At 45.7% G+C, this 12,559-nt stretch overlaps 1 protein-coding gene across 1 annotated transcript in view; it reads right to left on the reverse strand.

The window, feature by feature from the left end:
- PHF1 (PHD finger protein 1) overlaps positions 1–12,559 on the reverse strand; it is a 1,060,025-nt gene that overhangs the window by 950,209 nt on the left and 97,257 nt on the right. The window contains exon 2 of the mRNA XM_086920608.1: positions 1,886–2,071. Coding sequence (XP_086776734.1) covers positions 1,886–2,056 — 171 coding nt within the window. The 5' untranslated portion in view covers positions 2,057–2,071. The remainder of the gene's footprint in view (positions 1–1,885; positions 2,072–12,559) is intronic.

Here is a 12,559-nt window from a genome sequence, read left to right on the forward strand (position 1 = left end):
CAGAAGGGGTAGTGATGGAATTTTGATCACACTTTTCTCGTAGCGTACTACTGTGTCAGTAATCAGAACTGTACATAGAAATTCTTTCAATGTGGTACCATATGGTACAAATGCATCACACTACCCTAATGCATAACACACTTTAGCCAAAGACCTCCATGTTAACATGAAGAATGGGTACTATAGCACTCATTACAACAATCAACATAATGTGCTTCCACTTCTCTTAGTAATTTGTAGATTCAACAGTTCAAAGACAAGAGCCAAGTATTGTTTCCCATTGGAGCTTGCATTTTCAGTTAAGAAAAACAGCCAGTCAGGAAAAAACAGCCGACAAGTGTTTCGTCACACCAGTGACTTTTTTTTAGGCTAAAATCGGCAGTTCAGAACAGTTGGTCATGTATGGCAGTTAAGTAGAAAGGCCACGATGTAATAAAGGATGAAGTCGCATATTCCGAAGAGACCCTTGCGGTGCATATGATTTAATCAGCTGTTTCTGAGTAATGTCACGAGTATGTAGAAGCGGCTGAAAGAGTGGTGTTTTGTATGACACACGAATAGTCCCTATAAATGGGAGATGTAATACCGTCCCACTGTTGTAAGTTTTTTTTAAAAAGGAGAGAGAAGAAACCATGATAAGCCTCCTGAGAACAGTGGGGCTCGGAGTGTAGAGCGCCCGGCCCAGCCGGCGTGAGTCGGGCACAGAGACGCAGCTGGGACCACAGATGCTGTTATTGCCCCAGACACGGTAACTCTCAGGACTAAAGCGCGCATTTACGCACAACAAGATATCGCAAAGGTAAGCTCCCTCATCATGTGTTGGCACTCCCCTGATGCAAATATTATTCCTGCCGTAACGTTTCTGTAAATCTTCACTGTGTGCCTTTAAGTCTAGATGTTGCTCCTTAAGACGCAGGACTTCTTGCTGCAGCCACGCCATCTCTTCCTCTCTTCTCCTTTCTCAGTCTTCTAGTGTAGTCTCCTACCTCCTCAAGATCTCGCTGAACGTCCCGAAGGTCCGCCGCCAACTCTGTCTTCATGGATTGGAGGATTCCTCCAAGTGATGTGAAGATGTTTTCCAGGAAGGATTTGGTGACAGGGCCGTTCTCCTCCAGTCGCTGTGTTGCTCATCTGGCGCTGCTTCCCCCTGTTTCATGAACATGTCTTTAAGGAAGTTGGGATTCAGGTCTACCGGCCAGCGTCTCGGCCGTGATGCAAGCCCACCACCACCGACAGCTGCGAGGCCCCTCAGGGATCTTCAAAGTGATGTTGGCAGGCTAAAAAGTGGTGTTATAGTGGCAGTGGCACGGCGAGACCGAAAAGCACGACTCAGCCGTCTGCCATCTTGGACACGCCGTCCCCCGCCCCCCAGTAGAATTCCACAACTCTACTTTAAAGTCTCCTCTGCTTCAAACACCCAATGCCTCGAACACTTGCACATCATTCAGACCTAGGTGTCCAGTGCATACCTAAAATTGAAAACCATTAATGCAGAATTTTTATTTGCCAAGAACAACAAACAAGATACAGGACAAACCTGGCACAATGACATAACCCTTGACTGCTTCGAACCTCAACTCTCACCGAATGCTTATTCACCTGGTTTCACCCAGGATACCAGCATCTCCCTCAGTGAACAGACTGGCAAAAATAACAAAGATGATCAGGTACCACCTCACTCTTCTAAAGAATGCCAGACTGTTTCTTTCAGAAAGCAATGTCAAAACTGCTGTTTAAAGAGCTCATACACTTGTATCTGGATACATTCACAATTGTAGGAATAAAGGGTTAAGTATTTTACTGTGAGCAACTTCAAGAGTGAAAGCATGAATGCTAATTCATGTTGGATCCTTCCCTCCATGTTAAGGGAAGCTGGGTGACTCACCTTTTTGATGATACCAAGGTATAGCAGGCCATCAGTCCAGCGGGCCAGCACGTCTTGCCCCTCCCAGAAGCGAGTCAAGGTTTGAAAGCGGGGCCGCTTCACCTGGCTGCAGGATGCCTTGGGGCTGGTATGTGAGCTGCGGCACAAGGGGGATGGTGAGGTGTCCTCCATCACATTGTAACCATCCTGGAAAACACAAAAAAGAATTCAGATCAGGAGAGAGTGGGAACAGTAATGGGAAAAGTATCTTGAACTTTTGAAACAGCACAAAAAAACAGCAACTCCTAGCATCCAAACAGCACAAAAGCGAAGTCATGAAAAAGGTTCTCCTTAGTCATCCAATAGAAACACACACAGATCAGACATAAGAAGGGCTACAAGACCCTGCCTATAGCTTTCAAATATAGAACCACACAAAAACACCTACTACAACCAGGACAAGAGAGGGACTGAATTCCAACAACGAAGGTATTGCAAACAGGATGAACCACACAGGAGGAGAACAAAGACACCATGAATAACTAGATCTGCCACCGCATGGATAACACTCAGGATGTTGTGCAGAACACCAGATGCAGGAGAACCATTTCCACAAGAATGGTACGAGGGATGTGATGTTAGAACCAAGTTCACCACGACTCACACTGTGTGGCTCCTAAGGAGAAACATGCCATCAGACAATACAAGGCCAGAACAGGAGATGTATCAGGCATAACTCTGGCACTGTACTGTTCCCAACCATGACTCAATCTTATCACAAGTCTCAAAATGAGAAATGTGGTCTATGCAAAAATAAAACGTCCAGACACCTACACACACAGAAGAAAACTATCACTTATACTGTGCAGGATATACACTAAACACCATTGGATATCTCACATAACCAAATAGAGGATAACAAATACCTTCAAACATTGATTGAAAAACCTGTGGCATTCAAAGGACACTGCCAAACATAGAAAATAACCAATCAAAAACAACCATACATCAACAGAGAAAAATGTAGTCTAGCAATGATGATGTATGGCACCAGGCAGGCCTCAAATTCATCAAAACACCTAACAGTGCCCAGTGGGGAGCAGCAAAGCCAAATCCTCACCATGTAAAAGAGACACAGATGATAGACACGATGCAGAGCAAATCAAACATTCACCCCCAGTCAAGAGATGTGGGTTAATTCCATCATTCTTTTGCTCACCATGCCACCCCAGTTTAGACCCAGCCATATGCAAATCAGTCTTGCCCCTGTCCCTCATAGGAACAGTCCAGCCCAAAGTGCCAAACCAGGTCCTCCCTGGACCGCAAAAAAGCATCCTGGGACCGGTTTCAGGGCATCCCCCCTCATCAGCCAGGCTAGCTTAAATCCAGTGGCACAGTGAGCCCGGGACCAATGTCTGGGCATACTCGGCGCACTTAGGGCGAGAAAGCAAAAGAGACAGAGATAATGGACGGAATTCAGAGCATATCAAACATTCACCCCCAGTCAAGAGATCTGGGTTAAATCCATTGTTCTTTTGCTCACATTCTACCCCAGTTTAGACCCAGCCATTTGCAAATCAGTCTTGACCCTGTCCCTCATAGGAACAGTCCAGGCCAAACTGCCAAGCCAGGTCCTCCCTGGACCGAAAATAAGCATCCTGGGACTGGTTTCGGGGCATCACCCCTCATCAGGCAGGCTAGCTTGAATCCAGTCGCATGGTGTGCCCGGGACCCACGTCTGGGCATACCCAGCGCACTTAGGGCAAGTAAGCAAAAGACACACAAATGATGGACGGAATGCAGAGCAAATCAAACATGGGGAGCAAAAAAACGATGGATTTAGACCCAGATCTCTGTACTGGGGTGAAAATATGACATTGTTCAGCATTCTGTCCATCAATTGTTCTTTTTGCATTTGTCACCCCGAGTGGGACAGGTATACCCAGACTGGGTCCTGTGCTCTCCATGCCACTGGAGTCAAGCTAGCCTGGCTGATGACAGATGAACCCCCAAAACCGGTCCTAGGATACTTGTTTCCAGTCCAGGGAGGACCTGGCCTGGCAGTTTGGGCTGGACTGTTCCCATAGGGAGCAGGGTCAAGACTGATTTGCTTTTGGCTGGGTTCAAACTCAAATGGCAAGGGGAGCAATAACAATAGATTTAGGCCCAGATCTCTGTATTGAGGTTAAAGTTTTCTGCATACTGTCCATTAATTGTTCTTTTTGAATTCTTCAATAAGTAGCAAAAGAAAGCTCAAACCACACATTATACATCAAACAGCAAAAATGGAGTGTGGCAATGATCACATTTAACATGAGAGTCTTTACATCTACTCAATTCATTTCAGATTGGATTTTGTCCAGGCAGAAGTACTGAGTTGGTGGCCTTAATTAGTAGTATATGACCCGTGGAAGCTTGTGGACAGCAGTGGAGCTGAGGCTGCATTTGTTTTGCTGTTATTTGCGGCCTTCTACACTTTTGATCATAGCAGTCTTGCCATCAAGCTTACTAATGCAGGTATTCAGGCATAAAATGTACTGAGATTAACGGTCCAATTTCTTTCTTGACAGACCATCAGTCACTCTACCTTTGTTCAGGTCAAAATCCAAAGCTCTCAAATTCTGGTGTCCTAAGGATCGATACTCTAAACTCTTTTTTACCATGTACAATTTCCTTAATCCCACTGGGGGCAGATTCTCTGTGTAGGCTGATGGTACCCAAATGATATTTGGATTGCCCCTCACCACATAAACTTCTTCTGCCTCTGGCAGAGAGACTATTGCTGACCCGCTAGTGGATGTCTAAAAATGGCATGATTTTGAATCCGGCTAACCCACCTTCATTATCATCAGACAGGACCAAGCAGCTCAAGAAGGCCTACAATGGTCCTCTATAATGGGCCCTTCTCCCACTCCACTCCAGAAACATCTTTTTTTTTTCTTAGTCCATACTAATATTATAAAGAGAGAGCCCAAACCTTTGAGGCGGGTAATATCAGTAACCACAGCACCAATCACAACACCCAATACAGCGTTGGAAAGGGCAGTTGCAACAGAAGGACATAGGGTATGCAGACGGCCACCATATACATTTAAAAGGTAAAAGAACCATGCCAGCAAAGTAGTCCCTTGTGAGCGGGTCTGCGTTCTGCTGTGGGCGTGTGCTGGGGGCGTGACAAACGCTGGGGGCGTGTGGTACGTTCCGCCCTTCATGACATGTGCGTCGTAATTGCGCAGCATCAAGGGGCACGCTGGGGCCGTGACAAACGATGTGGGCGTGTGTCGGCGCTGTGGGCGTGTATCTGCCCTTGATGCCATGTGAAGCGCCAATTACGCAACTGCGCCGCATCAAGGGGCACGCTGGGGGCGTGACAAACGCTGGGGGCGTGTGCTACGTTCCGCACTTCATGCCATCTGGGTCGTACATTAATCAGATCGTCTGCTGTGGCCATGTGCTGGGGGCGTCACAAAGGCGTTCACCTCGAAGCGTGGTAAGTAACCATTCGCTCGACTTCCTTGGGGGACTGCCCGTTGTCTCACACATACTGGGGGTGCCGAATGCAGTGTGTGCCTTGGCGCGTCTGAAAGGGCCGAACGCAGTGTGTGGCTTGGCCTGGGTGCGTCTAAAAAGCAGCCGGGCTGAAGAGCGTCGGTGTGGGTCATAAAAAAATAAGAACAGCGGGAAACAATCATTCAAGACTCACACAATTCTAATTGTTAGACGGTCGCTGCTGGCCCTCAAGCGGGGGCACACGCGACTGACCGAGTCTGCGGGGACAATTACTGCAGCCTCTCTTGCGTGCTGTTACTGAACTATCACATTAAACGTGCCTGGTAACATCAGCCAGGGCTGTAGCCGGGCTCAAGCGGCAGATCACTACACTAATTACTCGTGGCTGCTAACATCAACCAGGGCTGCAGCTTGGCCTCAAGCGGGGGAACACGCGAATGAGCGTATCTGCGGGGACAATTACTGCAGCCTCTCCTACTAGCTGTCACTCAACTCTGAAATTAAACAGATTTACCGGCGGCTGCCAACGCTCCCATTAAACGAAATTACATGCGACTACTAACATCAACCAGGGCTGTAGCCGGGCTCAGGCGGCGGATCACTACACTAATTACATGCGCCTGCTAACATGAACCAGGGCTGCAGCTGGGCCTCAAGCGGGGGAACACGCGAATGACCGTATCTGAATACACACATTACACACATTCTATTTCATACCCGGACAACGTCGGGACGGGCTGCTAGTGTTTTATATAGCGTAGACTAGATCCGAGACATCAGGTATCAGAGCGCTTCACATGAGCGCCAGTTTCGTTACAGATGGGCGCCCTCATTTTTGGTAGCCACAAGGAGATTAAGTGATTTGCCCAGAATCACAGGATTTTGAGCGTCGTTGCCAAGACTCGAACCCGTTTCCCCAGCTTCGAGGTCGACCACTCTAGTCGTAAGGAAACAACATCTTTTTGCAATCTGTGCATTTACCTAGATTTTAATCTAGCATTGGATACTAAGGAAGCTAAGATGTTCAACTCATGTTTTTCCCAACTGAAGATGCAGCAATCTCTCTTCATTTTTAAGAAAAAAGTCTTCATGGCCCTGTAATCAGTATGCTGATACAATCACAATTGTGTTAGGCAACACTATCTACTTTGTTGCTCATGAAACAATCCTAACACACCAACAGCTAATACAAAATCCAGCTGCCTGACTTATTAAGGGCCCTTAAAAGTGTGATCTCTATTGTACATAGGCAGCTACATTGGCTGTGTATAGGCAATGGGGTAATTTCCTTCCAATGCAATGACTATCAACCACAAATCTGTTCACCAGTGTTTTCCTGACCTTTTAACCTCCAAATTTACAAATGAAAAGTTCGAGATCCTTGAGGTCTACACATTTGTTTTTATGGTCTTTCCATAGAGCGTGAACAGTTGTATTTGAAGATCTAAGTTTTTCCACTTCGGTGGCCAAAACATTGAACTCTCTCCCACTTTCAATCATCTGTGAATCTTTCTTGCTCCATTTCTGAAGAGCAATATTCTGTTCAATATGCAGCATGGGCAGCGTATTAGAGGTTACTTGATCAAGTTATACCATGAAACTTAGCGCAGTGTGTTTGCTTTAACAATACTTTTTAACATACCTTAGCTGATGTCCTAGTGATGGACAGTCATAACTTGAAGGGGAAAAGTCAAGGACTTGGCAAAAGCATTCCATGGAAAACTATTATGGGTAAGACCCCCTTCCAGGACCATACGATCACGTTGGGTTCCAGTGAACCATGCACATTATTAAGTTCTAGTATGGAATGCCCAGAGTAGGTGGCCCATTTATATATATATTTTTTTAAATAATCAGAATTTCTATTTTACCTTAGTAACCATAAGCCTTTTAAAACCAGCTGGGTTTTACAAGACACTAGAATCTTGTCAATGGGATTCAACATTTTCGACTAATGCTTTGGTCTTCTTCCACTCCTGTCCATCACACATTAGATTTCAGGCTGCTGGGGTAAGAAGAAAAAATGTGGTGCATGGGGTTTCTATGATCGCAGACTTTATGTCAAGCCTTTAAAGTCCCAATTTATTTTATGTTGGCTCTGACACCATCGTAGATAATGGAGGTCACCGTGTTCTCAATGTTAGACAATAGAAGTCACCATCTTTTACTGATTCATGCAGAAACATTATCTTGTTTGCAACTTGATGCAGATGTCATCTGACCGTATCTTTCTAAGAACTGTTAGTGTCAAGTCCTTCAACTAATGACATAGCTATAACAACTTAGTCTGGGACAAGTGTCTATTTTTCACCATGTCAAGGTCAAACAAGAACAAATATAGACATTACCATATATGTTCATAAGGAAATGATTGGGACACACAACTCAATGCATCTAATCTATGTCAAACATTCTTAAACTTATGTCAGAAATTACAACTTCGGATAAGATTAAGTATATAAAGACTGACACTTGACCACTTGTTAGCAGAGGCCCTTAGCCCAGGTTATCGCACAAGATTCTGCCAGAGACAGTCGCACCTACTGCCAGCACACTTCGCAGATGCTACATTTTGCCTGAAACCGATAAAGCTAAGTACCGGAGGAAGACCGCTACCGCAGCGTGTGCGCCCTTCGCGGGGAACACTGTCTTCAGACCTCCGCTGATAAAGACAGCCTTTGCTGTCCACAAGGTTTGCGGTGCGCCTTTCCCCCCTAAGAAACTCTAGACTGCAAGTTGCTCTGCCTTTTAAGCTGTCTTAGCGTAGCGCATAATAGTTGATTTTAGGGCGTTAGGTTCTAGATAATATTTTAACAATGTTAGAAATTTTAATTTTATTCCCCTTATTCATAACTAAGGCACCAGTTTTACGTTTTTTACAGATAAATGCAGACAGAAGACAACGTGCTTTTTGTCTGTATTTATTTGCAAAAGCAGAAAAATACTGAAAATGTGCTTCTTATAACTAGCCATGGTGTTTTTCGTGAATTCCAGGCCAACAACTAAGCAGATCGATAGCATAGGGATGAGATTTCTTTAAATACAAGCATAAATTAATGTATATATGAAGAATAAAAGTAATATGTTCGTGTGGGTGTAATGTTTTGTTATATTTGGCTGCTCATTTGCTAAAATGCGACAGCTATAAAAGTATGAGTGCATGTTCATCAGTTAAATAAATGTAGAAATATACCATTTTACAACTCTATTTATTTTCATAACGCAAACATAAATCTGGATGAATACCAATAGGATGGCCCAAAAAAATATGGATAAATGAAGACAAATGCTAAAAAAATAAAATTAAAAAAAACGTAACACTGGGAGTCCTATTTGTAACGTTCCCTTCATGCTGTTTTTATAATTATCTGTGTAGACGTTTTAGACATACTGAGAAGCAGGTTGCTCCTAAATACTTTTAGTTAAAAGTGTTCATACTTCATGGGAGGGGTCGGGGGGTGGGGGGAGAGAATGAGAAAGAGAGAGAGAGAGAGAGAGAGAGAGAGAGAGAGAGAGAGAGAGTGAACAATACATAGTGTGAGAGTGAGAGAGATAGTGTGAGAGAGGGAGAGAGAGAGATAGATTTTCCCAATTCTTTGGGTTTTCTATTTCTTTGATTCCAATTTTCATTTGAATACATTCACTATGGCAGTATCTACTGTGATAAGAGGTAATTAAAAGAGAAGCAGTTACTCAGCATCTCAAAGCTCTAGGTGTCCCCAATTGGGGGTGTGGGGCAGGTACTCGTTAATAGCTAAACATGCGGCGTGTGTCTTTGAGACGTTTTGCTCTTGGATAGAGTTTGAGCTTATAGTTGCTGCCTAAGGGCAGCTTCAAGCCTATGCAGCAGCAGACTTGCTGGCACACTATAGCGCTTACCAAGATTTGGAAATATCTTTGACCTACCAGGAAGGCTAGAACTGGTTTGCTGGTCAATTGACACACACAAACAAAACAGCCCCTCTGGGGCACCTGCGCAATGAAGGGGCTACATGGCCAGTCTTAGCTTGCTACATTCCTGTTCCTCGCCTGACAACTTAAAACGCTGAGGTGGTAGGGGTGTTAAATTACACAGTCTCCTTAAACAGGAGGCTCGTACAGTCCATACAACGTACTTTGAGCTCAAAACCTGCTGTTTCAGTGGGACCTGCAGCTCCTACACAAGTACAAACTATTAGTCCACAGACTATTAACGCTACCATGGTAAAAGCACCCATGAAGCGGGACATAGTGGCATTCTGGATCGCTCGTAAGACTAATAAGTAGAAAGCAGTGTATCCATACACTATCCTGACCTCAATCGATCAATCAATCAGAGTACTTGTAAAGCGCGCTACTTACCCGTGAGGGTCCCAAGGCGCTGAGGGGGGGGGGGGGGGGGGGGTGCTGCTACTGCTCGAAGAGCCAGGTCTTGAGGAGTCTTCTGAAGGCAAGTATGTCTTGAGTCTGCCGTATGTGGGTAGGGAGGGTGTTCCAGGTCTTGGAAGCAGGGTAGGAGAAGGATCTGCCGCCAGTGGTCATTATTATTATTATGTTTTCACGTGTAAAGCGCGCTGCTACCCGGAGGTTTCCTGGCGCTGTGCAACGCTGGGGAACCCGTCCTGGCTTTCCCTGTGGGATGGTCCCTGCTGGGAGTCCCCAGGGTGGAGCCAAGCATCCCCAACGTTGGGGGGGGGGGCCGTTGTGGAGATTAGGCAAGCTAATGCCCAGAGTTGCCGAGTGGGACCCCCAGATTAGAGTAGGCACCGAAGCGAGAATTATCGAGTCCGCTGACCCAAGTCCACGACCCTGCCGCGTCGGGAAATGAACCCTGGTCCCAGCCGACTTCTGCTCCCGGGTCTGCCGCCTCTAACTGGTGAACCACACCACTCCGAAAGATGTTGTTGTCTTCCAGGTGGCTGGCCAGTTGCATGTTGACGATTTTCTCGATGACCTTTGCCAGGAACGGGAGCAGGGAGATGGGTCAGAAGTTCTTGAGGTCCTTGGGGTACGCTTTGGGCTTCTTGGGGAGGGCGTTGATTTTGGTGTGCTTCCAGCTTTCCGGGAATGTCGCTGTTTCGAAGGAGATGTTGATGACCTTCCGTAGTTGGGGTGAGATGGCTGCGTCTGCTTTGTTGAATACGTGGTGTGGGCACGGGTCAGACGGAGATCCTGAGTGGATGGAGTTCATGATTGTTAGAAATGGGGATTTCCGGTTGGCTAAGGCTTGGCGAAAGCCAGGCAGAAACCACCATTCTATGTCAGGGCAAGGAAGTTACCCGCCAAGATAACCCCTGCTCACCCTCTTGGTAGCTTGGCACGAGCAGTCAGGCTCATCTCAGAGGCGATGTGTAAAGCGTTTGCGCGCGCACCCAGCAACAACACCAAAGACCCGCCACAAAGGAAACTCCACACTAGGTTATATATAAAAATAGCCTTTGTATTATACCAAACACATTAGATAATAAACACACACTTTACAATGTGCAACAGGCAAGGGCAGAATTTACAGGGGATTATATACACAGGACAGGGCCACATGGACCACTGTCAGGAATAAGCACTTGGTAGAAATAGCACTTTTTAGAACATAGAATACTTGTAGGAATAGCGCTTAGAAAATAGAACAATTGTAGCACAAAATAGCAAATGTAGCACACAACCAGCAACTACTGGTAGAAGGTAGGAACACACTACGCGACCCTAACCACCTTAGGCAAATATCATGCAGGGAACCATGAACTCACTAGCATAACCTATACTAGGAAAAACAACCTCCTAAGCATAACAATACATTCAGAGGTATAGTCGAAAAGGCATTACACATGATGCAGAAATCACTTTAGGCAGGTAATCACAATTGCGCCAAAATATCACAGAACTGACCCCAGGCCAACCTGGCCTCTCAGGGGCTTACAGGCCCAATGTCCAGAATGTCTGGGCTGGCTGCGCAGGCAGCCAAAGAGGATTCGCAAGGGGCCTAAACGTAGCAGCTGCCCACTAAGTGCTGGTCAGCTGTAGAACCCGAGCCTGGCACCAGCGTGCCTCTTGACTCTCTTCTGGGGCTCTTAAAATAAGCAGTAGTGCCCAAAAACAAAGTGGGAGCCTCGTGGCTCTAGAAACCAAATTCCCCCTTTGAGCCTCGAGGGCTCGAGAAACAGATATGGCCCCCTTAGAGCCTCGTGGGCTCGACGAAAATGCCCACTGGGGGAGCGGCCCGCTGCCAACCGGGGCCGCTCTACCCTCAGAAATGCCCCCAAACTGGTGGGACCTCTCGGGCTCGAACAACAATGCCCTTCGTTACAGTCCCGCTCAGGGGACTCGAAATATCACAATGCCCTTCGTTGGAGTCCCGCTCGTGGGACTCGAAATTTATTTATTTATTTATTTATTGCATTTCTAAAGCGCACTATCACCTGACAGGCATCTTGGCGCTCGTAACTCAGTCTGACCACCTCCGCAAGAACTTACTGTAGCTAGGCCCTAGTTCTTAGGAAATAACCATGTTTTTAGATTCCTTCTGAATGGCAGGAGATCACTGATTCGTCTCAGCTCAAGAGGTAAGGTGTTCCAGAGCTTTGCAGCAGCGATCCCAAATGATCTACCCCCCGCTCTGACTTTTTTTAAACGGGGTCTTTTATCAGTTTTGCCCCGGATGAACGCAAAGTTCGACCAGGGACGTACCATTCAAATTTACGTTTAAGGGAAATAGGACCCCTTCCGTGCAAGGCTTTAAAGACTAGGCAAAGTGATTTAAACTTAATTCTTTGTATCATTCATTTATAAAATCTTTATTTCGGCACTATGCCATAAAAGATACACAACAATACATACATAAATTCATGGTAAACAGTTTCAAATCACTGCAGCGAGAGAGGAGGAGATTCTCAAGTTAATAAAAAGGTACAAGGTGGCGGGCAAGAATTGTCCAAATATAAAACAATCCAATATAACAAGCAGGGGTTATTAGAAATATAAAACAATCCAACTTTTTCACAGTCCAGTTCATGTTGAAATTGCGTTAATCAAGAACCTTCGCTTGTGCCACATTGCTACCAAAAATTGTGACACAGCAAAAACAATTGGTCTAGTTGTGTCTGTTTTAAAAACTCTAAAAGCATACATACAATGAATAAAACCCAAGTTCTTACACAGGGGTACTAACCAGTACTTCCTAGGCTTACAATAAGCTGGACAGAAGAATAG

The sequence above is a fragment of the Lissotriton vulgaris genome, chromosome 5 (assembly GCF_964263255.1).
Source record: "Lissotriton vulgaris chromosome 5, aLisVul1.2, whole genome shotgun sequence".
NCBI lineage: Eukaryota > Metazoa > Chordata > Amphibia > Caudata > Salamandridae > Lissotriton > Lissotriton vulgaris.